This window comes from Myxocyprinus asiaticus, chromosome 29, assembly GCF_019703515.2.
Source record: "Myxocyprinus asiaticus isolate MX2 ecotype Aquarium Trade chromosome 29, UBuf_Myxa_2, whole genome shotgun sequence".
NCBI classification, from domain to species: domain Eukaryota; kingdom Metazoa; phylum Chordata; class Actinopteri; order Cypriniformes; family Catostomidae; genus Myxocyprinus; species Myxocyprinus asiaticus.
In genome coordinates, this window is record NC_059372.1 from 31,688,063 (window position 1) to 31,715,194 (window position 27,132).

At 39.1% G+C, this 27,132-nt stretch overlaps 1 protein-coding gene across 1 annotated transcript in view; it reads right to left on the reverse strand.

Annotated features, from left to right (window-relative positions):
- Positions 1 to 20,867: 20,867 nt before the first annotated feature.
- soga1 (suppressor of glucose, autophagy associated 1) overlaps positions 20,868 to 27,132 on the reverse strand; it is a 72,722-nt gene continuing 66,457 nt past the window's right edge. The window contains exon 14 of the mRNA XM_051662583.1: positions 20,868 to 25,981. Coding sequence (XP_051518543.1) covers positions 25,829 to 25,981 — 153 coding nt within the window. The 3' untranslated portion in view covers positions 20,868 to 25,828. The remainder of the gene's footprint in view (positions 25,982 to 27,132) is intronic.

Sequence of the window (27,132 nt, forward strand, 5' to 3'; positions counted from 1 at the left end):
ATTAATTCAATGCGATTAAATATATAAAGAATAATGCATTAAGAAATTAACACAATTAATCATGCCCCATACAATAATAAGGAATATACCTACCATCGGAACAATAGTTGAAAAGCCCATGACATCAATTTGTAGGCGAACCCAGAAAACTAATTGGCCAAGTGTTCCCTCTGGATTTTCTTATCAGTTTTTATAATGGGGTTTTTCAACTTAAATTACATAAATTACACAGTCATCAAATGTGAATTTTGAAGCTGTTGTGTTTTTTTTTTGTTTTTTTTGAATTATGCAATTTACTACAGCTTCAAAATTCACGTTTGAGGTATGACTGTGTGTAATTTATGTTGTAGAACAAAACGTCCACGTATCGTCAAGGTAATGTTCACCACAGACATTATTTTGCTCATAAGCTGAAAAATCCCATTATAAAAACCCATAAGAAAATCCAAAGTGAACCCATGGCAAATTCTCTTCCGGGTTTTTGCAAGTGTATCTGTCAGCGTCCTACAAGACTACAAGGAAAATCCTCTTCACAAAATGCCCACTACACATAATGCCCCCCTTAGATCATTAAGTGATTCTATTGGCTACAAGGAATTTTAAAATCCTCTGAATTCTCCTTACGATTCATTTTCTCTTAACTATTTAAAAATGACAAAGAATAACTTTTAAATTAAACAGAGTCCCATCACGCTGCACAACATGACATAACCCTCCCAGAGAGGAATACCGAAGCATAATAATTGAAAGAACATGACACCGCTGTCCTGCGGGACGGCGACCGACAAGAGTATGCCACAAGTGAATAACCCTCATGGTGAGCCAGGAGGGGAGCACTTAGAATGGATATATGAACTATAGTCATATTGTATGAATTAACCCCTTCACGAACCCAGTCAGGAAGGGAGTTTTATTTACAATGAAAGTGCTTTTGACTTTATGGGGAAATATAATGGTCTGAATGCAAGTGGCTGTGTAAAATGACTGGGGACCCTGAACTTAAAAAGGAGCACAAGTTTATGTTTGGCCAACGAAATAGTAAGCGCTCTAGACAGAGAGGACTTGCGAAGAGAGAGACGTTATGTCTAGGTTGTAAAACCTTGCGAATGTGTTTTGAGAAGACCAACCTGCTGCAAAACATGTGTCTTGTAAGGACACACTGTTCGTCCATGCCCATGAAGAGGCCATGCCTCTAGTTGAGTGTGCTTTAACACTACTTAGGCAATTCGCACCCTGTGACTCGTAAGCCAGGGTGATCGCATCAACGATTGAGTGATAAAGTCTTTGCTTGGAGATGGACATTCCTTTGGTGTGTCCTCCATAGCACACAAAGAGCTGGTCAGACAGTCTGAACTGGCGGGTGCACTCACTGTACAGTATGTGTGTAGCGCTCACACAGGGCATAACAAATGCAAGGACTGTTCCTCATCCAAATTAAATGGAGGAGGGGAAAGGCTTGAAGGTGAACCACCTGAGCTCTGAAAGGCGTGGATAAAACCTTAGGCACATAGCCTTTTCTGGGATTGACAGTGGTTTTAAAGACCAGGACCAAACTCCAGACATGAATTGCCGACTGATAGCACTTGCAAATCACCGACTCGTTTTACTGAGGCCGGATCTAGCAGTAATGCAGTCTTAAGAGAAAGTACACACAATTCAACAGAGTCCAAAGGCTCAAAGGGGGGCCCCGCAAGTGCTTTTAGGACCAAAGTTAGGTCCCAAGTTGGGACTGTAGCCGGGCAAATGGGATTTAGCCACCTTGCTCCCCTAAGGAACTTTATGATCAAATCGTGTTTGCCTATGCAGGTGCCGGCTTCAGGTGCATGATACACAGAGATAGTTGCTACATAAACTTTGAGCATTGATGGAGTGAGCCCTGTAGCAAATTAGCTTAAAAGGGAATTATTTATAATTAATTATAACTGGTTATAATTAATAATAAATATTTAGATTAGATCTTAGAATTAACTGTAGCAGAATCGATATTACAATTACTTGATCTGTCCGTCCAGCGAGCAGACAATATAATTATTTATCAATTCTAGGAAGATTACTTTCCTGGCCAAGGAACAATAGCCTTCCTACTTATACAGTGCTAGCAGTAGTTTAGCATGTAGCAAGGAGCAACATTCAGTGACTTTGAATTGTGAGCGGAACACAGAGACAATCAATCGTGAATATAAGGGATTTAATAAATGAAACTATAACTAACATACAAACAAACTAAGCAAAACATACATATATAGAATGAAGGAATGTAAGGAAAAGAGAGAGAGAGAAAGAGCACAGAATGGCAATATTTCACGTCAGTTAACCACAACCTAAATGAGAATCATCAGAGGCACAATTCACCTTAAAAGGGGTTCAAACTTAAACGCGCATCTAATCAGTTGTAAATGGTTACTTGCATTGGTTTGTTGCTGAATAAGAGTCTTGATGCGGTAGACGAGGTTCTCGACGATTTCTTTAGGAGTGAGTTGAAGAAGTCCACAGGAAATCCACAAAGTTACTTGAAGGTAAACACTGCCAGAAGGTTAAACTCAAGAGAGAGTTTTGGAGTGGGTTGGTCTCAAGAAGAAGAGTTTTGAGCGATGATTTCTTTGCGCTCTGGAGTTTTGATAGTTCATTGCCGCACCCATTTTGTGGGTGGAGTGGCCAATCAGAGGCATGCATTTTGAGCGGGAGAAACATCCTTTGTCTCCGTTTATGGCCCATTCGCATTTTATTGCTGATCTGGACCGCTAGTGCAGCTTTTAATTCAAAACATAGTAAGAATTGTTCGATGCATTTCGCGATCACATGGTGTACATTATTGTGTGAGAAATAAAGGGAAGATCATTTTGATACCAAGAAGGTAACCTCCAGACGATATTAAAGCAGAGATACACTCATACACTTGAATATAGGCATTTAACGTCTAACTAATACAAGTAAAGGGTTTTAACCAAGTTAATATAATAGGGGAATATACATACAACACATGCATATAGCAGATACATTTATAACTGCTTACTATGGCCTAAATAGAGAAAATGTCTTTAGGTGTGTGTGTGACGTGTATTGGAATTACTGGAGACAGACAACTGCTCTGGTGCCCGGCACGGGGGGGAGTCACCTCCCTTTCTGTGGAATGTGTTTGAAGCTTGATGGAGACACTTCAGAGGAGACCTGTTTTAGCATCCTTTTGATAGTGATAAAGACCATCTGCAATTTAGCACCCATATAAATGTAAACGTAGAGACCAGGTCAGTAATTTATATGCAAATGTCAAAAGGCTAAAAGGTTTTTTTTCAAACAAAGTTTTTTTCAAACAAAGTGTAATTAGCCATCACTGATCTTACACAGACGTTACAGCCCTGCCTCCAATCACTCATGAAGAAATGTAAGAATTTCAGGTATGGTGCAGTTCACTGCGTCTATGACACGTGCAAAGCACCAATTAGTGAACACATTCCATTTCAGTCTCATAGATGGTGCTCTAGCCTGTAAAATGGTGTTCATAACCAACTGAGTCAATTCTGGCATGTTTACCGCTCTCTGTTCAGGGGCCACACCTGCAGGTTCCAGAGCTTGGGCTGAGGATGCCAGATTGTGCCCTGCACTTGAGAGAGGAGATCTCTCCTCAGTGGTATTTCCCATAGAGGGCTGTCCAGAATTCTATCATTTCTGGAAATATGGGCCATTGCGTCCACTCCTTGTGGAGCTTGGAACTTGGAGTACCAGAGGGGACCGTGGTGTTCTCCGCAGAGGCAAATAGATCAATCTCTGTTTTGACAAATATTTCCCAAATCCCAAAGGACAGTCTGAGGATGAAGTCTCCATTTGCCCGGCATCGCTCCTTGGCGTGACAACAGGTCCGCACCATAATTCAGACAGCCTGGGACATATGTTGCCCGCAGGGAAAGGAGATGGTGCTTGATCCACAGGAGGGGTCGCCGTGCCAGGCTCATCATTGACAGTAAATTATTTCTACCCTGGCGATTTACGTATGCCACCACCATCATGTCCGACTGAATCAGTACATGGTGATTCTGTATCTCAGAGTTAAAAGCCTTCAGGGCCAGAAAGACGGCTAACAGTTCCAGGAGGTTGATGTGCCACACCTTTTTCGCACCTGTCCAGGTGCCGAAGGCTAGACGCCTGTCACACAATGCACCCCAGCCTGCATTGGACATGTCTGTGGTCACTACTTTCCGCTTGAAAACCTGACCCAACATAACACCCTGATGGTAAAATGCTGGAGCTGTCCATGGTGCTAGAGCTGCCAGACAGCGGCAAGTTACGGCAATGTGAATGCACCCCCGGCACCATGCGTGCCGCAGCATACAATGCCTAAGCCAGCTCTGGAGAGGTCTCATGTTTAAGAGACCTAATGTTACGAGTTTGTCTTTGCCCAGTTGACATTGAGACCCAGACTGTTCAATTGCTGAAGTACTAGATCTCTGTGCTCACAGAATAGATCCTCTGATTAGGCTAGCAATAGCTAATCGTCGAGGTAATTCAGAATGCACACAGCATTCAGTTTCAACGGGGCGAGTGCCGAACTGATGCACTTCGTGAACGTGCGAGGAGCTAGGGACAGACCATAGGGTATTACAGTTCTAAACAATCGCATTTCCTGTGAGGAGATTGTGAATTTTCTGCACACCGTACCATCACACCCCATTTATAATGGGACTGTGGATAACAGGACACCATTGGTGAAATTTGACCCAAGTGGTGTTCCATATTGGAGTGTGTAGCAGAATGTGTGTGCATCTCATGCAATGAGTGCTTTGTTCTTTTGTTCTTGTTGTTTCATTCTTATTGAACGCAATACACAGAAACAACAATTTGAGTAACATCCCGGTCCCGGAGGAAGGAAATAATTAGAATGTCACAGACCACACAGGGCAGTGATAGCATCCAATACACACCTCAAGTGTGATTTGTAATGATTAATTTCCCCACCTAGTGAATTTGGGAGGGATGAAAATAATTAGGATGTCACAGACCACACAGGATGGTGACAGCATTCAATATACATACCTCACCATCGGGAAGCGGTTGTGCACAATATTCATTAATACATCCCTCAAGTGTGACTAATAATAATGATTAATTTTCCCCACCTAGTGAATTCGGGAGGGAAGATTCATTTCAAACTGGGAGCGAGGTGACCGGCATACGAACCGAATCATGTAACCGTGTGGAACAGCCACGCATCCACAGAGTTGGATAAAGGGCCCGTTGGCTCGCTTGTTAGATGAGACTGAGTGCCGCTCGCCACCAGGAAGTGGTTCTGCACAATATTCATTAATACATACCTCAAATGTGATTAATAATAATAATTAATTTCCCCACCTAGTGAATTTGGGAGGGAAGATTAATTTCAAACTGGGAGCGAGGTGGCCGGCATACGAACTGAAATGTGTAGCCGTGTGGACCTGCCATGCATCCGTGGAATGGGACAACGGGCACGTCAGCTCACTCACTAGATGAGACTGAGCGCCGCTCGCCACCGGGAAATGATTGAACACAGTACTCATCATTTTAGGAGGTAAATGATCTCACAGTGAGGCCAATCTGTCTCCATAAGAGCTGCTTCAGAGTGGCCGTGGCCCAAGCAACCAACACAGCTCTCATGACTGTCTGACGACTGGATGTGCCGCTTGGAACACTTGCGGAAGGACGTCTTTAAAAATACGCATACACGCAAGCAGCCCTTTTGTGATATATACACACAATATCAACAATAAGCTTATAAGGACACAAAACTCCTGCCGAAGCACTGCGGGGAATCAGGATGCTGAAGCGGCCCGTTCACCAGTGAAGCATCAAGTGGCGAGGTGGAGTAAATGTTCGCCGGAACACTGCAGGGGAGCGGAGAGTCTTCTTGTTGCCAGAAGATCCCGCCCGCTGACTCGTGTATGTCAATGGTGAAGTTGTAGAGGGCTTCTAGACGAGAGAGATGCTCGCAATCTTGAAGGAAGAAAATTCTGAGGAATGGTGTTTGCACGCCTGCTTATATACCGGACAGCTTCGTGCCTTAAAGAGCACCTATTATGGTTTTTCAAATATTACCTTTCATGTAGTGTGTTATATAGCTGTTTGTGAATGTAAAAAAGTCTGCAAAGTTTCAAAAATCAAAGTGCACGACAAATGGAGTTATAGACTCTCAAATGAAACTGATTCTGAACACCTGAAATGAGTCGTTAGTAATTCCAGACTTACTTCCTGTACTAATCTACGTAATTTGGTAACAAAAAACCCACCTCTGGTCTTCATTGGCTGCTCGCGAACAGCTTTGACCCGCCCTCAAACACTACACTAAGCGGTAGACCAATCACAACAGACTGGGACATCTGACCATTCAGAGCAGAGTAGGCTCTCTGAAAGGAGGAGTTTAGAATGAATCCTTTAGAACGGATCATTGAACGAGTCATTTTTGACACTGGGAAAAAATGGTAATGCTGCAATTTAAATTATGAGCAAATTAAAGTGTTTTTTGACCTTGGATGCATGTAAATCTATTGTATGAGACCTTTAAAACAAAATTAGGCACATTTAAAAACCATAATAGGTGCTCTTTAAAGTGCGGGGCATAAACACCATAGCCAATCTTAGAATTGGCATTATTGTAGAAGGGTTTCAACTGGGTCGTCAGAAAAGGATTTTCCCCATATGCATCAGCATAATGCAATGTCAAGTGAACTGAATCATAAGGGAACTGAACTTACTTGTTTAATGTGAAATTTTGTGGAAGTGCTCTTTACTCTATTCCTGAAGGTGTTTGTACAATTTCTGCTTGTTCAATAATAAAAAAAAAAGATATAAATTGTAAGATAAACATTTATCTGTTATGTTATCTCCAGTTAGCTTACAAGCTAATCATTAGCCTATTAGCTTAGCATATCACTAGCTTCTTCTTCTTATAGATATCTATACGTAGATACCTCATTAGCAGCTGTTTCTGTGGAACGTGATACGTCGGCATGTCTGGATAGGTCAAGAGCCATCTATCGACACATGAATGTAAATTAACAGATATAGTCTGCAAAAGTCTATTTTCTTTTCCAGCCAACTTTCAGATTATCTGATTTTCCATAAACATTTGGACAATATTTTAGATGATATAAAAAATCCTGGCTTCACTTCTAAAACATTTTGGGGGTTTTTCGTAGCAAACTGCAAATAAAGTCCTCTACAAATGAATATATCATGGCAAACATACTGAAAATTAGCACCCAGTCAGTCAATTAATTACATGATGAACTGTTTCCACACAAAAGCAGTTTATGCAGCGGTCTGAGGCTTATTCTCCATTCACTTACATTTAAACAGCTCTCCTTGTTGACCCTTCCAAGATGGCGCCGCGGTTGACATATCCGAACCAGCCGAATTAGGCATCTACTGTACATATGTATATCTATGCTTATCCTCTCCACTTTCATTAAATGTCTCCTCACTGTCACCACCTAGTGATACGGTGGTATGACTGAATACAAAAGAACATTTAATTTGCTGTATATTTAATTATTTTCCAAACTTTTAATTTTTTTTAAATATTTATGGTTATGGTTAGGTTTAGAGTTATGGATAGGTGTAGGTGTATGATTGCTGCGGGACTCTAAATAAACAAAACAAACAGTGTATAACAGTATATGAATGTGGCATCCAACTGCTTCTTCAGGATTTCGCTGGTTATTTGGAGGGGGCGTAACGTGTAGTGGGCATGCCTTGCAGGACGCAGACAGACCCCTCTCGGTTTTTGGACTACAAATTTTATAGTACCACCTTCATGTTTTTATGAGTCCTAGTCAGCAGGGGCCAGTAAGTGCAACTCCATCTCTACAGGCAACACGCAGCTGTACAGGCAACAACCACAAGAACTAAAGCAGAAAGCACAAGATTTGGATGCGTTTTTGCTGGATGGATTGCAGGAGTAACTCGGGATGCAAGGGCCTCGAGATCTATTTTTGTAAGTTTCAAACTATGTTTAACTTGACACAGCGTCCTGAAAACGCTGTGTTTATATGATGTGATGCAACCAAAGTGAGATACCCTGCAAGCATTTGTACATAGACGTGTCCTTGAAAAGCCCTTATAAAAAGTCTGTGTGTAGTTTTAAACTGCATGGTGATGAATAACTGGTCAAACTGTTGTCTTTCAACAGGCCACAGCCTGGAGTGAAAAGAGAGATGGATGGGTCACGCTGCGCAGTTTCATAGCAGGTAATTTTGTGTGACTGCATTCTGAGTAGTCTGAAAGAGAGATGTATGACATTGGGGTCAAGGGTGAATGGAGAGACTGTGGGGTCAGGGGAGGGGGTATTAAACAATTTCTTCATCTTTTCAGCAGGAAAAACCCTCCGTCCTTTCTCAGTCCTTCTCTCCCCCTCTCCTTATCTTACCTTGTTAAAACAGGGATATTCATCATTGAATCCACTGGCATCTCGGTGGCTCAGTGCCAGAGGCTGCTACACTCTTACACACTGGCCCTGTTTACACCTGGTATTAACATCCATTTGGGGTGATTTGATCAAATGTGGTCAGCACAGAGAGCTGTTTACACCTTGTTGTAACATTATTCCCAAATGCAATTCCTGTGAACACTTGTGATCAGATATTGCATGATGGGCCTTTGATTTTTATACTACATATACTACATACAGTACATATCTGATTTTTATACTGCATGCATACTACAAATGCGATGTGGTCACATGCGTTTCATCTGACCACCTCTAAATGTGGTTTGAGTGATCAGATCACAAAACAGAACTGATTACCCTAAATCGATGTTAATACCAGTGTAAATCAATGTGAAAATGGCCTACAAGATTAGTATTTTTGCAGTATGTCCTGAATTTGGTTTAATTAATTCAAAAGCTAAGCATCAAAAATCTTTTGTGTTATTTTATGTAGTATCTGTATGTGTGGCAGGGCGGAGGGCGGGGCCGGGTCATGATTCCGCACACCCGGCCCCTAATTAGGCTGATTAAGCCCGACATGGATAAGGCCGACTGGAGACGGCAGTGCAGAGAGAAAGAGTTTTTGTTATTGTTTCTGTTTTGACGGTAACCGTCAACTGTGGACTATTTATTTATTAAAAGGAATTGACCTTGAACCTGAAAAAGACACAACCAAACACATACAGGTCAGCTGCCTGTAATTCTCTCTCTCTCGCACTGCCGTCTCCGGTCAGCCTTATCCCTCTCAGGCTTAATCAGCCTAATTAGGGGCCGGGTGTGCGGAATCACGACCCGGCCCCGCCCTCTGTCCTGCCACAGTATGTAATCTGTATGTGGAGGAAATTGTGTGTTATATGTTAGGGAGTAGCACATGTTATAATGTCAGTTCTAAATATGACAGATTTAGCACATCTCTGTCCTGACACTCTGGCTGCCCGTCATGCCTGTCTGGTTTGATACTATCTATGCATTGATGAAGCTCTTCACTGCTCTCTCTTCACCTTTCTTAACAATGTGTGTTTCTTTTTCTCATCTAGCACAGAGGAAGAGCACTCTGCTATACCATTGCATGTATAGTGAGACACCACTTTTCACTACTGAGACATATGATCCACAGAAAAGACACTTTAGCCAGACAATCAGCTCTTTTAAAATGCCTTCTCTCTCTCTTCTTCTTCCTCCTTCTTTTCTTCCCTCTCTCTCATTAATGACTGAGTGGAGCTGTAACACAGTCAGTGACCCTTACCTGAATGAAAGGACCGTTTGGATAGGGGATAATAACAGCTGTATACAGTAGGCTATGTGTAAGACAGGGTATGTGTGTGTTTCTGTTGAGCACTTCAATGCAATTGTCCTCCCTTTGCTTCTACAATAGCTTTCACACTTCTGGGAAGACTTTCCACTAGGTGTTGGTACATGGTTGTGAGGAGCTGCTTCAACGGCATCACTGAGGTCAGGCACTGGTGTTGGGGGATGGGGTCTGGCTCCCAGTCAGCATTTCAATTCATCCCAAAGGTGTTCATCAGGGTTCAAGTCTTGGCTTTGCGCAGATCATTCAAGTTCATCCACACCAGACTCAGTAAACCATTTCTTTATGGATCTCGCTTTATGCACAGAGGCACTGTCATGCTGGAACAGAAAAGGTACAACACATACTACTGAAAATGTTTTTCTAAGGAGATGATTTATGTTGATTTTTGAAAATACAATTGTTCATTGTTAGTTCATGTTAGTTCATAATGCTAACTTTTCATTTTAAAATGTATTAGTATGTTGAAATGAACATTAATCAAGATTAATGCATGCTGTAAAAGCATTGTTTATTGTTAGTTTATTAACCTTATTGTAAAGTGTTATCAAAATCACCAATCAAACTCCAATGTATTGTTTTTGAAAAAATGTTTTGGTGTAAAAAGGTATGGTAGTGGACAAAAGGTGGTGGACAAATACAAATAACCACATACTGTTTCTAATCAAGAGCCACTGATGAGCTCTAACAAGAAAGATCACTGTGTATGTGAAAACATGGTGTATCTGTAGTTTTATTGATTTAAACGTGTCCCTACAAATGTTAAAGCCAAACCTACTTATTTGCTCATTAAAATACAGCAGATCCTCCCTAGTCTTAGTAATAGTTTTAATTGTATGCTCAAATGGTAAATGGCTCATATCTAATTATTTGCATACCACAACTGTGTGTTTGTGTATGACTGTGGGGACAATGAATGCTTAAATAGGAAGTGTATGTTTACTCTAACAGATGCTGGTGCATAATAGAGGCTTAACAAATTGTTTCTAGCAAGTCAGTCCACTGGCAGCCATCTTTGGAACACCCCCAGGAAACTATTTCCAGTCATGACAGTGCAGTTTCTATCTACAGTACTTGAATGTGGAAAGACCGAAATCTCCTAAACAAGATTACGATCAAAGAACATGTTTCAAATCAGCAGTAAAATCTGACAACAGTGGAATCATAAATTTAGCTTCTTTACCTCAGATTACGCTAAAAAGCTCTTTTTTTTTTTTTTTCCAGGCTTGTATAGCTAATACACATGCGTGTTCTCGAGTTGATTGACAGGCGACCGTCTGTATCAAGGTGGCTGGCTCTTTTACCTGTCAGGCAGGATTTCCTTTCTACATCTGTTGACCATTCCAATTTCTCCCATTCAATTTAATTTTAATTCATTTAAATAGTATCTGGGCTTAATCAGTCACCCCTCTCATTAAATACCTGTGTCTGCTCTGAAATCTACTCTATTTACATTCTTATCTAAAACAACAAAAATGCATTATTTCACATATACACACAAATTAAAAAGAGAGAAGAGTTCCATCCTCCCAACTGACTCTTGTCCACTGAAAAACATTTGAAAACACCAAAAGTAATAAAGTCTATGTCATAATTATCATAATGAACATCTCCTTTTCAGTGTTTTTCTCTACTGAGTTTGTGTGTAAACGTGTCCAGAGCACCAGTGATTAATTAAATTAAGAACACCTGCAGTCCTCAAAGCATACTGTAGTCTCTAAGTCAAACCCACCCAGAGACAGGAATAATTCCCCCCCTCTTAATTAAAATGGCATACAGAACATGTACTGTAGAATGATTCAAATTATTGCAGAGTCAAGTTTGAAAATAGAGAAAAGTATCAAAGCTTAGAAAAAGTCGGAGAAAAGCATATTACACAAAGCAGTAATCTTGTAGTTCAAACTGATTTTAAATAATGTTGAACTGGTATGTGCTTTTTTGGTGTGGTTGGCTCTATGTTTTTAAAGGATATGTATTGTTTACTGTACTGTTTTGGCCAGACTTACTTGCTAGTTTAGGTATTGTATTTGTGTTGGTATAGCTTGAATCCTGTCAAGAACATGCTACACCTGTCGTGACAGTTAATGTTCAGATTCACTCATGGCGAAGCTCTTCTTCGTGCAGAGCTAAAAAGGTTGAAACAGCTGAGCAACGGTATACTGTCTTCGAACATTTGAACTCTGGCCACGCTGCTGGGGGATGCGTTTAGAGAAGCATTTAAATGAGACACACGCTGTACAGTCAACACACTACATGTTAAGCATTAACCAATGAGACATTAAAATGTGTTATAAATTACTACATGCCTCATTTTATTCATGGAATCTACATGAAAGCAATAAAAAAAAAAGCTGTTTTAACCACTCGATTATGATTTATAGTAATTTAAATGCAGTATATAATGTGTAATAGGTTATGTTTACATTCTCCATTCATGCCGCTAAATACCAATGCTAACACCCCTTCCGAAAATCAAGAGTTCATGGCAAATTTGCTGAAAACTTGCCGCAAATCTGCCACTGATAATTTTCACATGCAAATGAGCTTTCTGGCAAACTTGCGGCAAATTGTCCATTGTTGCCAAAGGTTTGCCGGAGGTTCACCACTACCGGCGAAGAGCAGCAAACTTCTGGCAAACATTTGCGGCGAATCAAAAGCTCATTTGTATGTGAAAATAACGAGCGGCAAATTTGCTGTAAATTTGTGGCAAGTTTGCAGCTAGTTGAAGTTTTTTTGTAAGGGATGCTATATGTGGCCATATGCACCGGACCGGTAACTATATCTTGTTGTATTTTTTGATGAATTTGTGAAAATAAACCATTGTCAATTATGAAAACGCTTTATATATTTCTTATTTAAACTATTGCAAAGATGAGTATATAAAAGTGTCAAACAGGTGGGGGAAATTGGGCAGAATTGTAAATGGCTAGTCTACAGGATGCAGACAAAGGCATGAATGAAGCAGCATTTTAAATGACAGACAAAATGGGCACATTTGTTACTTTTGTAGACTAATCTAAAAAAACATTTAAAAAAATAAAAAATCACATGACATGGCCTTACAGTTGTAGATTACTCTGCACCTCAGTGTGTTCATGTTTACGAATCTCAACCGAGTGAAAAACCTACAAAAAGTAGGTGGAGCACGCTGTTTCAAACCACCGCAATAAACTCAAAAACACTTTAGTTTTGGCCAGATTTAGTTCGAAGTGATATCACACCGGTTCTTTTTTTGATTTCACTTGAAGTATATTGGCGCCTTTTAGCACCCCATTTTCATTACTGTAATATGAAAAGTACCGTAATTAAAGTTACATTTTAATCTCATTACTGTATTGTGAAAAAACAATTATATATTATGTAAAGTGCACAGTATTTATACCAAATGGTACTATATGTTGTAATTTATACTGAAAAAAATTATTGTATTGACAATGATTCTCTTTGAGAATCTCAAATAACCTTCTAAGGACTGTCAACTATATATTTAAAGGAAACTGAATCAATATCGCCTTATTGATCAATGAGAAAGATCCAGCAGGATTTCTCTGAAAGTACCGCACTCTCAGTGTATGTATGATAGAGAGAGATGAGAGAGAGAGAGAGAGAGAGAGAGAGAGAGAAAGAGAAATGTAGTTCCTGAGACATTGTAGGAAAGTGGGAGATAATTTTCACCTTCTCTCACCTGACAGAACTCATCAAATGTTTAGTACGGTTCTGTCTGTACATTATATAATGTAATTTAAGTGACAGCACAGATTTGCTAAATACATTATTTATGAAGGCCTAATGTCCACATCATTAGCTCTTCATGCTTAATACTGAGTTCCAGAATAAGACCTTCACATTTAGTGTGTATGTGTATGTGTATGTGTATGTGTATGTGAGTGTGGGTGTGGATGAATTCCTATCCTTTTTCATTTTGAGTTAAGGATAAGTAAATGCCAAATTTAATATTTTAATATTAATAATTATTATATGCCTGTTTATCTTCATAATTTAATTTTAATACTGGAAATATTAATACCAATATTAATAGACATTCTTGTTTAAATTAATTCTGTATTTTAAACAATTTCTTTTTTAATTATTGCATTCAATTAATTTACCTTTAAAAATACTTATTTAAATACTGTATATTAGATCAGTGTTTTCAATTCAGAGTCATATGTTTTTTTTTATGAAGTCATTAACTTTGTTAAAAGAATACACCATAGCAGTAAAGTTTGTTGCTCCTTGTGACAAATCTATGAAAAATCTAGATTTCCACTACTCTCCTAAGAGACTCTTAAAAACCCATGGAGAGAGGAGAATCTGTTTATCACTAGCTCGTTTTTTTCCTTCATCCACTTCTGCCATTGACCCAGATTTCTTGGCGCAACGCAATGGCGTTTTGGCAAGAAAGGAGAGGGAGAGGGAGGCTTGCCTCTTGGTAGAGGTTGACTGGAGTTCAGGCTAGTTTAATCCCAGAAGGATTCTGGTTAATATATGGTTTATCTCTATACTTGGGATTAGTTGAGTGTACCCTGAGAAAGGACTGGTTGTGTAGCTGCTACACTGTATTCACACAAAATGCGCTCTAATTATGGGTTGACTTTAATTACAATCATTCTATTTTGTCTTGTGGTGTGGAATGATTGCTTTTTCCTGTCTGGGATTCTATGGGTTTCTCCTTGTCTGTTTTATACGTGCTTGTCTTATCCCTTAACTGATCTGACCTGATTTTAAATTTCTGTTTTACCACCCTGTGTTACAAATGAAGTCCTTACGAATTTTAGAAAACATATCTGATACAAAGTTGATACTTAAATGAAGGGCAAACTTTTCCTCTGGGCATTGTCTGTTACACTTTTACCTGACAAGTGTTTTTAGCCACGCAGTCTTGTATCGAGCTTGTGTTTACTCCGAGCGGGATTGATTTAGCTCTCATACTAAATCCTTCTCTTAGTGCACTATGCCTACTCATAATATTTGTGTTTTCCCACTTTTACCCATAGGAAACGCACACCCTTCCTTCACATAGAGCACCACGGCCAAACAACACCTCAAAACATTCTTAGAGAACCTTCCTCTCTCCTCAGAGCGATGGAGAACAAAGAATGCAGGTTCACTCTAAAAATGTGGAGACTTCTCGCCTGCATCCTGTGTTTGTATTTTATCCGCTTGCCTTCGCTCTAATGTCTGACTGATATGATCTGGCAGAGTAATTATAGTGGGCTGGAACTGCTTAATACACACATGCTCTCATCTGAGGGCTGGCATTATGTATTTGTTAATTTGTTCACCTGTTTTTTTTATTGGTTTGCTTGCAAACATACGTAAGCCTCAAATGCAAAACAGATGTCAGACCTGTGCGTGCTTCCATTGGCACTTTCCCGTTTAGTTTACTGCAGTCAACAGGGAGACTCCCCATACCCAGTTCTCGTCCTCTGAAATGACCTCTACATTAGCCCAGAGTATGATTGATTTGGACTGGGGGCTTTAGTCTCCAGAGATTTCTACCTATCAGGCCAAAGCACTGAAAGCGCAGTAGAAGCTATAAGCCTCAGAATTGGGTTTACTCTTATAGGGGGCTTTATTGGCTCAGCACAATGGGATTTAAAGTACTGCAGCCTGAAATCAATGATCATTAAACAGCAATGACAAACATTTTGCTAATTTTTTATTTCTCTATAAGAGTTCATTTGAGCGACCTCTTTTGCCCCACCCCCAACTGTTTCTGTTTCTCTCTTCATATTTCTAGTCCTTGCATGTTCAAGGACACAGAAATGCACACATACATTAGCAGTGACCTCATGCTCTATTTTATGTTACAGTCTGGCAAAACCACATTTGACCGCTTATAATAAGGATGAAAGCAATGAAGACACTTTCAAAATGAATAAATTCCTTTATTCCTTAATACATTTTTTTTTTTTTTTTTTTACAAGTAGTTTGTTTGGAAAGGTAAAAAAAAACTAGTGTTAGTGAAACTGAAGAACAAAGCAGGAAGTGCTACTTGCTATTGCTAGTTGGAGTCAGGTGGTGTTTACAGTATAAACAAGGGAGAGGGACTTTCTCATTCCAGAAAATATTTTATTGGACAAAAGTTCATATAAGCCCAGCAGAGGCGAAGATGTCATCAATATTTTGGTTTATTTTCTCAAAAGAGAAAGGTTTTAAAAGGTATTTTAAATGCCTTTATCTAATTATAGTATATTGTACCACAGCATATAAATAGCATGACAACTAATAGACATGGACTAAAGGCCACAATTCTTATTCATTAGAGCTTTTCACAATGCACTTATTGTCTTTTTAAACCCCACTTTTAACCCCGGGTAAAGCAACATTTCACACTAAATTTTGAGAGGAGATAATCACCGCTTTTATCCCTGCTCCGGAGAAGGGTTAGCACTGCATTTGCAGGGTTAACCCTGCACTGCGGTGCCAAAGCTATACAGTGTGAAATGGTGCAGTGTTACAATGTAACACAAAGTTGTTTAGCAACACAACCAATCATATAATGCCTCAGTGTTTACCTCATTTATTATTAATTTGCTTTGTGCAGTCGCAAATTTTTTTTTACACATTGTTGAGGTTCTCCTTATAAAGGGAAACCGGTAAGAAGTCAGTAATGGCAAACAGTGATGGAAAACGTGGTAACTGGCATGATGAAGAGACAGTATTCTTTTGCCGTGTGTTTTAGTGGTATGTTTTAGAAGAGAAAAGACAAACAGAGCTGGTTTGCTTGGCGACATTTCCACAGAAGAGCAGCTTCATTGATGTCTGTTGCGAGCTGTTTTTGATCAATCATTGTTATTGGCACCACAAATGTGCAAATAAGAACGTTAGCCCAGGGTTTAAAATTGTACAGTGTGAAACCTCGAAACATGAATACCCAGGATTAATTATTAACCCAGGGTAAAGTATAATCAGTGTGAAACATGAAACAAGATAACCGAGGATTTCATTTACCTTGGGTTAAGGATGACCCTGGGTTAACAATTTCAAGTTTGAAAAGACCCATTGACTCTTTTGGAACTAAAACAAATGCAACTAACTGCCCCAGTTCACACAACCACTTTATAAAATGTTAACCATCTCAGAAAAAAGCACATGCATATTCTCCCACATAAAGTCAGGCGATGTGTTGTATCTGAAAAGACGAGGTTTCAAATTTGAGAAGCGTAAACAAGATAAAAGATAGTATCAGTCTCTTTCTCACTTACCTACAGTATTATATACTGTAATCTGCAATAGTTGGACAGAGCACAGAGCATCACCTTAGCTGCTGATTTACAGGATCAGCTTAGAGAACGGCTGACTCAGCATCAGTGGCACCGAGGACCATCAGCTAGTGATCTGGTGTGGGGTTATGTAGCATGGAGCCGGACTGTGCTATTGAAGTTTTGTGTTATGTCTGGGAATTGAAATCTTGAAGAAATTCTCAATGTATGTAAAAAGACGTATTGGGTCTGCAAGCTTGTATAATGACAGTGAAGAGTTTTGGGGCGGAGAAAAGGTCAAAGTGCACACATTAGCTGCTTTTCCACTATCGGGCCAGAGCGAGCCAGGGCTATCAACTGCCAGCTGGGGCCAGTAGCATCGGACCTTGAGCCGCAAGACTAAAATCGATCTGCGTTCCCACCATTGGGCCAATAAGCCACTCCGGTGCCAATGTCACACGCCCCACCCATTTCACAAGTAAGAGGGAAGCTCAAGCTGAGGTATCATGTTATCAAGTTATCTAGAATATTGAATTGGGTTAGCATTGCCCTATAGCATTATAACCCTATCTAATGTAAACATTAGCTAGCTAGTAAGATAAGTTAGCATTGACAACTCACCGACTGAAACTGCCATGGTGTCCCGAGTGGTCTCTCCACTAACAGTGGGATGATGCCCCAGAACACCGTCTTTGAAAGTTCACCAAACCATGGAAAGTAATTTCTTTGGGCACCACTTTGTCCATTGTTTGTTATAACGTTAGTGGGAACGCAACTGGCCATGGCACACACTAGCATGCCGAAATTTGGCCCGATAGTGGAAACGCTGTATTGATGCTGTATGTGACAGTCAGCATCGATCAGGGCCTTCTGAAATGCAGAAATGTGCACATTAACACATATTTACTGACACTCACAATCAGAGTTGAGATCAAGAACCAGACCAATACACCTGTACTGGCTGGTCAAAAAAAAAAAAAAAAAAAAAGAAAAGAAAAGGATGGAATGGTATGTAGAAAATGTTCCTTTTCCCTGAAAGATATCAGTGAAATAACTGTACTGAAATATCTCACCAGCAACTGTGACAGCACTAGACTGTGTAAACAGCAAACAAAAATGTGAAAGTAGGCCACACATTATTTGATCAGCCAATCAAAAGACTTTAATGTGCTTTCTGCCTGTCAATCATTTTGCATGTTCTCATAGTGTAGTAGTTGCAGCGGAACATTCAGGTTTAATGTCATATTCAGATTCATAACATTTGTCAGCTGAGGCCACTATTTTGCTACTGTTGTGTTTGACAACTGTGAGATGACACACTGCTCTGCTGTTCAGTGACGGTCTCAACGCTATCTTTGGAAGGCTGTGTTTTGGAAAGAGGGGCCATGTCTAATTCAACGGCTCAGTCTCATGGAAGTTCTAGAATGGCTAAAATCGCTTACAGAACCTTTTAAGCATACAATATATAGAGGATGCATAGTGGCAATCGAGTAGCATCTAGTCCTTTTTTAATAATTACAGTGTAACGTATAAGTTAAGGGGTAGGCAGGAACTGGCAGGACAGTCAACAGAACTTTAATGACGAACAGTCAACTTAAACCAACATAAAACATAAGACACACACACACACACACAGCGGCCGCGTACGTCTCTCTCTCGAACTGGCGTCTCCGGCTCCCATTTATCTTGCTCTCCTGCTGATCAGTTGACTCAGCGCCAGCCGTGCACCCTCACGGCCTGGCCACGCTTTCCTCCTCGCCACATACAGCAATGTGGTCCGAAACACCTTATTTTTCTGCATTTGGCCCCCAATTGAAAATGTTTAAACATCCCTGACCCAGACCAATACCTGATGCCCTAGCATGCACCTTCTAAGACCCAGACCAATGCCAGAATGCTTAAGAAGACCCAGACCAATACCAGACACTCCAAAACACAGAACCAGACTAATACCAGTCCCCCAAGACAGAAAACACAAACCAAAGCTAGATCCTTTGAGGCCCAGATCCAGATCAAAACCTAGACCAAGACCTATCTGTCTGAGAACCAGCAAAGAGAAAATGCTGAATTTATTGCAGCATTCATTTCAGACACAAGTCATAATGTGCAATGTCTAAGTAGCTATTCAGAGTAATAAAAACCTTGTGGATTGTATGGAAATCTTGAGGTAATATTTACCTTTTAGTCCACTGGAAATAAATTGTGGCCTTGTACAAGATTATAAAGGCCAAATTATACTTTGGGTGTGCACGTTGCGGATCCCTCCGCGCACAGTATGTGTGACGCAAATTGCGTCATTAGCACAGCCGCGCGACTTGACTGCATGTTGCCTAGATATTGTTGTCGTCTGAGCATGTGCTGGCCATTGACTGTCCTAAAATAGTGTCACAAAGCAGTTGTAGTGCGTCTGCGTCGAATGAGTTCCTATTTGTTCGCGGTCAGAAAAGTATACTCAAAGGCAACGCGGTCGACAGGCGAAACGGAACATGCAAAAATGAAGTACACCTGGGCCTTAAGCTGAGGCCCATATCCGGACCAAGACCAAGGCCATATTTATGTCTCAAGACCAAGACCATGAGATCAAGACTCCAAACTCTACTCACTAGTTTAAGAAGTTGTACTTTGTAGTGTGTCTTGGCTATTTATATGAGAATGACAACAGTGGTTGCCAAGTACACTAGCACAGAAGTGTGTGTGTTTATGTTCAGCAGAGAATGAAATGGAATGTGTTATTGCTGTGCAGCACAGCTTGAAAAGCAAAACCCTCAGATGACATTCAGAGCCACATCTTTTCCCTTACATTTCCTCTTTGCCTCTCTTTTGTTATTCCCCCTCTCTCTCTCTCTCTTTCTTCCACTCTGAATCACACCATGAATGTTAATGTCAGTGCCATCCCAGTGCGACTGGAAGTGTCTCTTTTTTTGAATGTTGCAAGTGTTTGGTCATATGCTGCATCTCTCTCTCTCTCTCTGCACTCAGATTAGAATGTAAACTAGTTGGTTTAAAAAAAAAAAAAAAAAAAAATATGTTCCCTAGAGAACCCGACACCACACATACACACACACAAAGACACACCAATTATTATGAATTTTACTTGCATGGTTTCTTAGTCAGTTGGTCTTGTCTGTGTGTGATGTGGAAAGAAGGAATCCAGCTGTACTGAGATTTACAGACCACAGCTAAACATGCACAAATTACAACCAAGAGCTATATTTAAAGGGATAGTTCACCCAAAAATGTAAATTCTGTCATTATCTACTTACCCTCATTTTGTTCCAAATCTGTATGCTGTTATTTTTTCTGTGGAAAACAAAGGGAGATATTTTTGTGAAGAATCTTGCCATACAATGGCAGTGATAAGCGATAAGGATCTGTCAAGCTCTAGAAAGGACAGAAAACACCACGACTCTGTCAGTCTCTCTACCCCCTCTTCATTTTTACTGCATTTTATTTTCTTCCTTCACACTTTTTACCTCACTCTTTATTCTAAACAGAGAGAGAGAGAGAGAGAGAGAGAGAGAGAGAGAGAGAGAGTAATTTACTCCATATACTGTTAGTGGATACATTTCCTTGGCAAATTTATGCACACATTTAAAGAATTTGCTATAGGCTGCATTTAAAAATTGGTTCTTTAGTCTATCTTTGTTATTGTGTATAAGGTACTGTACATGTCAATATATTAGTTTTACTGAGGGCTAGTGTTCGTAATCTGTTTTAGGAAACAAATAGGTGATTACTTCCTTGCTAACTTGCAAGTTAATTTTTCAGATAATGTGCAAGTAGTTGAGCACTTTAATTATCAGCAAATGTTAAATTAAGTTGTGACAATAGAACTCTGTTCGAGTGAACAACCTTGTTCCCTCCCAGATGCAAAATAAAGACAAAACAGTCTACAAAGAAATTTTCAGCACTTTTATTTTATCTTCAAAATGTTTCTATTTACACAAAATCTTCCCAAGTTTTTACTCAGGGGAGGAAAGGTACATTATTCAAGCTTAAAGTTGGCAGAGACATTCAACGTTTCTTATTCGAGGATAGAAAGAGTAAAAAATGTTTATGTACAGTATATTTAATTTCAAGTTAAAACATATAGGAAGGTTTTTGTTTCTTGTTTTATATCTGTCGACATTATCATTTCATAAAATTCAAGATTCTAAATGGAGACAAAAAAAAAAAAAAAAAGAAAAAAGAAATATACAGTACACTCATTCTCTTTATAATAACTTAGCAAACAGTATTAACAACAATAAGCGACAAGGTGTTTTATATATTGCTAGGCATTAGAACAGGGTGATATGATGACATGAGGGTAATGAAGATCAGTATGGTGAATGGGAAGGCCAATCAGAGAGCTGCTCCCATGAAAACATCTCATTACTTTTAAAACCACCAACAACATGACCTTTAACCCTCCTATTGTCTTAGGGTCATTTTTGTCCCAGGACAGGTAAAGAATACAGTATCTTATAAAAACTGCACCAAATGTTGTAACTTTGTCAAGACCATTAAAAAAATAACAATTATATAATTGTTTTCGAAAAAGAACATTTCAACCTAAATGTTCCTTCCATTGTCTTCCATTGTCAATTCTGACCAGAATGGGAAGAACCAGTTCACCTTTCACCTTCAGACTTTCTGAATGTTATACAGATTTAAATAATTTTTTGTATATCTATAAATAAAATTTGACCCCAAAATATTAAACATTTCTCAAATTTGTTACAGTTTTGAACAGGTTATATGTTAGGAATAAGAAAAAAGTTAACTAACATGATTTTATATGATACAGTACAATGGGGCTAAAGGCCCCTCTATGGTAAAAGACCTGTTGGATGTTATTTTCTCCTTAAACATTATATGGCAGAAAGAACCATTAAAACCATGTAACGCTGAAACAACATGTTTAACATTAGTGGAAAGGAATGGATTTGTTGCAATGGACATTCAAAGTGGGCCCATTTTGACTGCTGGAAAAGGCATTAGAGATTAATTTGTGAAATAGACATGCACTAAAATTGTAACTTTAAAATGTACACTGTTGATTTCTACAAGCAAAATAAATAAGAAATTTTTGTAATATAGTTAATATATTATAAAATGCTAAAAGTGATTTTTACTCCACAAATATTCAATATATAAAATTTTTTCCCGATCATTATACACTAAACACAAAACAGATTTTCATTAAGGGGGGTATTTAACACTAATCAATAATTAGCATTACAGGTCAAAAATGACCCGAAGGACAAAAGAGCAGTGCAGTTTCTTAAGACAATAGGAGTAGTAAAACAGCTGTTAATGGTTTAATAATTGCTCTAGAAGTGTGTCCAATTGTCACTATATTCTGTACATTCTTCTCGTAAATTTGGGGTACATTACTATTTTCCTTTCTCAACCCATCAGTGGGGTTTGAAATAGACTGTGGTTGGGAGCACTCAGAGTTTGGCTCCTGAGCTATGGTCATTCCCCCTGTCTGAGTAACTTAGAGATCATCTGACCAAGCTCAGACACATGAACATGATGTCTGGCCGGTTAAGGGACACTTTAAGGAAAGGTACATCTTTTGTCTGATTTGTACTGTGAGCAAAACTACAATATCAGACTTAATTCATGGAACATTGAAACAGGATAAAAATGTCTTATAAAGAAAGGTAGGGCTGATCACATTAATGTCAGATCTTACTCGCAATTCAAGTGTGATCAATGTTAAAAGTGTGTGCCCTAAAATGAATTTTGGCATCCATAATCAAAAAATATACAAAGACTGGATTTCCACTTCAATTAATTTTGTAAAAACAGACTTTGCCTTATATTTTGTATTACTAAAGAAATGGACGGATTCAGTAGCTAACAGTATCTGTTATTTCATTGCAGTCAATAGGCAGTTCCTCAGAGACTTACTCCTAACAGATATCCTGTTGTTTTAATAACAAAAGGCACTCTAGTGACCTTCAAAATAAAACATAAATGGGCTTAGTATAAGATACAGTTTTAAGTTAAGAGGTAGCTGAGGGATGTATGGCGAGGCTTTGACGGATAAAGAGGAGACACTGGGATATTACAGGCTGACCTTTTTTTTTTTTTTTTTTTTTTTGACAAGGCCAAACGTTGAACAATTGGAAAAAGTGATAATATTCTGAATATCCACTAATGCCCTATTTATAAAAGAGCTGAGCCATCATGTCCTTATTGCTTGAGAGATGCATGCAAATATGTTTCCTCTAATGTGCTGTCATCAAAGCCCAAAAATGCACTTAAAACGTACTAAACTTTAGTTTTTGCAGCACCACTCCGACTGGAGATTGGAGAAAACACTTTACCAAATATACTCGCCGAGAATCGACTCTGATGTAGGGGCAGCTATAGGGAGGCACACACTCGTATTACAATAACTGCATAGCTACATGAACAAACGGTCAGATTATGGATTATATTTTTGGATTATCTGATTAAATCTCACTAATCTCAAAATATAACTATGGCCAATTTCCATTCAACGTTTCAGTCTTAAACATATCTCTGTTTATGTATCTGATATCTGTGTAATTCGTATTTTGTCACTAAGTATGAGGCTTTCAAATGGGGTCTAGAAATAAGTCAAAATAGGATTATGGACCTTAGTCAAGTTAGACAGCATAATGATCTCAACATGGAGGCACTCATGAATGTGTGCCCAGCACCATATGTAGAAAAAAGCAGCTTTTTCTCTAAGCCTGTCCAGAGAGTGTACATCATTTTAAACATTTCACTTACAGCCTCTTATTCATTCACGTCAAATAAGGCATCTACCCTGACTAAGGTCTGTTAGGATTATTTCAGCACGATGGCAGAGAATGGAGAGGTAGACACACTGAACATAAAGAAGAAGTTTATGAAAGACAGACCCAGCAAAATGTCTTCTATAGAAGAGGGGGACAAGCATAGAAATTTACTTTAAACTTTAAAATTCATGTGGATATCCTAGTCAGGGAATGGAGATTTCAGTGTTAATGCTCTAATGTTCACACACTTATGGTACAAAGTACCAAAGCAAACAAAACAACTGATCTTCCTACTCTACAGCTACCAACTAAGGATTTGCACGGTAACCGTTTGTAAAATTCAGTTTATCATGAAGATTCACAAATGGTTATTCAGCTATTTGTTGGGAGTCGGGAATGGATATGCATCAAACACTACTCAAAATAGTAGGGAATAAAGTCCACAATAAGCTATGAGCTTAAACAGCACAATACATAGATCTTCAAATGATAAAAATCCCTCAAAATAAAGTAAAACAAAAATAATCAAACTGTCACTACCTGCAGCATACTTTTCTTAAACAATGGAAAATATGTAAATATGTGTAAGGCCAAACCTGATATGTGCTCTGCCCGGGCAAACGCTAGTATTGTCATGTGCATGAAGTTACAATGCTATGGTTTATTAGCCACTTCAGGATGCTTTGATTTTTAAATGGTTTAACATTTAACTTGTGGAATTATTGTCTGCACACCACAGCAAAAAGGAAAAAACATTGATTTATCAAGCACTAAAACTTTGCCAAAAAAACAACGGGCACAGCGGTCAAAGAGATTTGCCGCAACAGTGCAAGATGTCCGTCAAGCGTGTTTAGAAAAACTATGGAAAAACAGCGCAAACGCATGCAAATACACGTGTGAACAGCCCCTAACTCACCCTATACTTGAAAAACTAACCCGAACCTGGCCCAGAACCCGAAGGTTTGTTGGGTACCGTCGAGCTCGGATACCTCTAGTGCACTTGGAATAACCAAATAGTAATTTTGGTATTCGAATACAGGTGCGTCAAACAGTTAACCGAATAACGACTATCCGTGCAAATCCCTACTACCAACGTGCTCTCCGTAGACATTTTCAGACAGCATACTAAGTCTTTAAAAAGGACAGATTCCCAATTCAGTATAATCAATCATATGATCTGGTCCAGGAGTGGATTCAAAGTTTCATATTTGGCTGGTTTGATAATGACAGTTGTCCCAGGTAATTTGTACAGTGGTTGAAAGAGGCTTCAATGATTGATGATTGTCAGTGGAATGAAAATGGACAGTTGGGAAAAGAAAAAATTCAGACCACGTTGTGTTTAGACGATAACACTTCCAAAGAATAAACTTTTTTCTAGACTATCTAAAGCAAAGGCAGTCCATTTTAGATGTTTGAAATGCTGAGTTTTATAGTGAACTTGTTGAACCCCTCAAGGGCTGGTGACAGGACAATTTTACAGCTATCAGAGGGCAGGAATATGGGTCGTTGGGCAGTTGTGATGTAACCTTTCCTCTTACTGAAAGCCATGTTGAGGTTCTTTCAGCTGCATTTCCCTTTATATCTACTGAAACTTTATCCCTGGTAACATCTTGGATTTGTCAAGTTGTCTCAAGTTGACTGAAATGGTAAGGTAAGGTAAGCTGTTCTGTTGGCTGGATGAAGAACAGTGGAATGGCAGAGTTTAAGGAGAGGTCTGGCTGGTTGACTGTGGAATGGGATAGTGGACTTCAAAGGCAGGACTGGCTGGCTTACTCTGGAATGATGGAATAACAAAGAGAATCGGGCTGGTTGAGAGTGGAATGGTGGACCTAAAGGGGAGGTCAATGCTCCCTCACCTTCCTTGGCATTAAAGTGTGCTGGTTAGACTGAGGTCTTGTTCTGAAAAAAGTTTTGTGGATTTTGAAAGGTGTGAAGTAATATGTATGTGTTTGGTTTGAGGTGTGTCTGTGTGTATTGGCGTATGTGGCAGTTTGTTTGTGTGGCAATGTGCAAGGCTGAGTGTTTTGGGAGTGTTAATAGTTTTTTTGTATTCTGTATACTTGTTGGGAAGCGTCAACAGAAGCCATCCCCATCCCCATCACTCGTTACTGGTATCAAATCGTTCTTCAGTCGTGATTGATGACTCTTGCAGACGGTGCCTACACTGACCATTGGTGTGTCGCGTGGTAGAGCGGGAGTGACGGGCAAAACAGGTAGTGAGGGTTTGTGAGGTACAGTCACAAAAGGAATCCTGAAAAGGAAAATAATTATTAACATTAATATCTAAAAACATAGAGAAAGTGAGCAGCCACACTTCATAACACCTTCAAATTATGTTATGTATTCTCTAATATTCTGCTCCCTTGATATGGATTAGCCCCTCCTTCAAAGTAAGACAATGGGATTTTTCTTCCATTTTATCATCCAACAGGTAAAAGTATTAATTATGATTGCTTTCACAACCACTTCTACCACCCTTTTTGGAGCAAGTAAGTAGGTGTGTTCGACTTGAACTGTGGTTGATTTACCAAACAGCGAGATTTGCCGGTTGCTGTCGGGGGAGAAATTAAAAAGAGAGCTGTCAAGCCAGACACTTTGCATGTCCTGTGTGCTGAACGTACATCAGTCATGGAAGATTGCGTGATGTTTGCTTTCTTTATTGCTGACGAAGTGGAATTCAGATTTGAATTTTACATATAATAACCAGAAACATTAATTTGAAAAGGTTATATCAGGGGTATTCAATTTAAGTTCCAAGAGGTCCAGTCTCGACATTTCCTTTCCAGCAAAGGTCCAGACAATAATAACTTACATGGTGTCAGTAGTCAGTACAACTATAATACAAGAAATGCAATTTATTTTTATTTTTTTATAGTTATAATACATTTCCAAGTTGGCAGCAATAGTATTTTGTAACTGCCAAAGTGGTGGAGTATGGGGCATCTTCTACAAAAAAAATACAATAGTTCAGATTTCATCAATAGAGTGCCCTTTGATAGAATTATAAGGAGATAAGATGGACTGTTCGTTTTGAAGCTGCGCGATAGAAGTCCAGTATTTGTGTTTGAATATTTTTACATTCAGAATATATATATATATATATATATATATATATATATATATATATATATATATATATACAAATATATATACAATTTTCCTCAAAGTGAGAACCAACAACAAACAAACAATGTAAATCACAACAGTGCAGCTTAAAAATACTAGCTGCTGTAAGTATGGGCTGACTATCAAATAATGAAAACGTTCTCATCATAAGCAGAGAACTCGTAATTTCAAAGTTTTGGTTGTCTTTCCTTGCCATCCATGCCAGAGATGATGAAATCTCTTATTCAGTTTCACAAAATTAAAACAAAAATCTTTGTTTTTGTTTTATCACGAAAG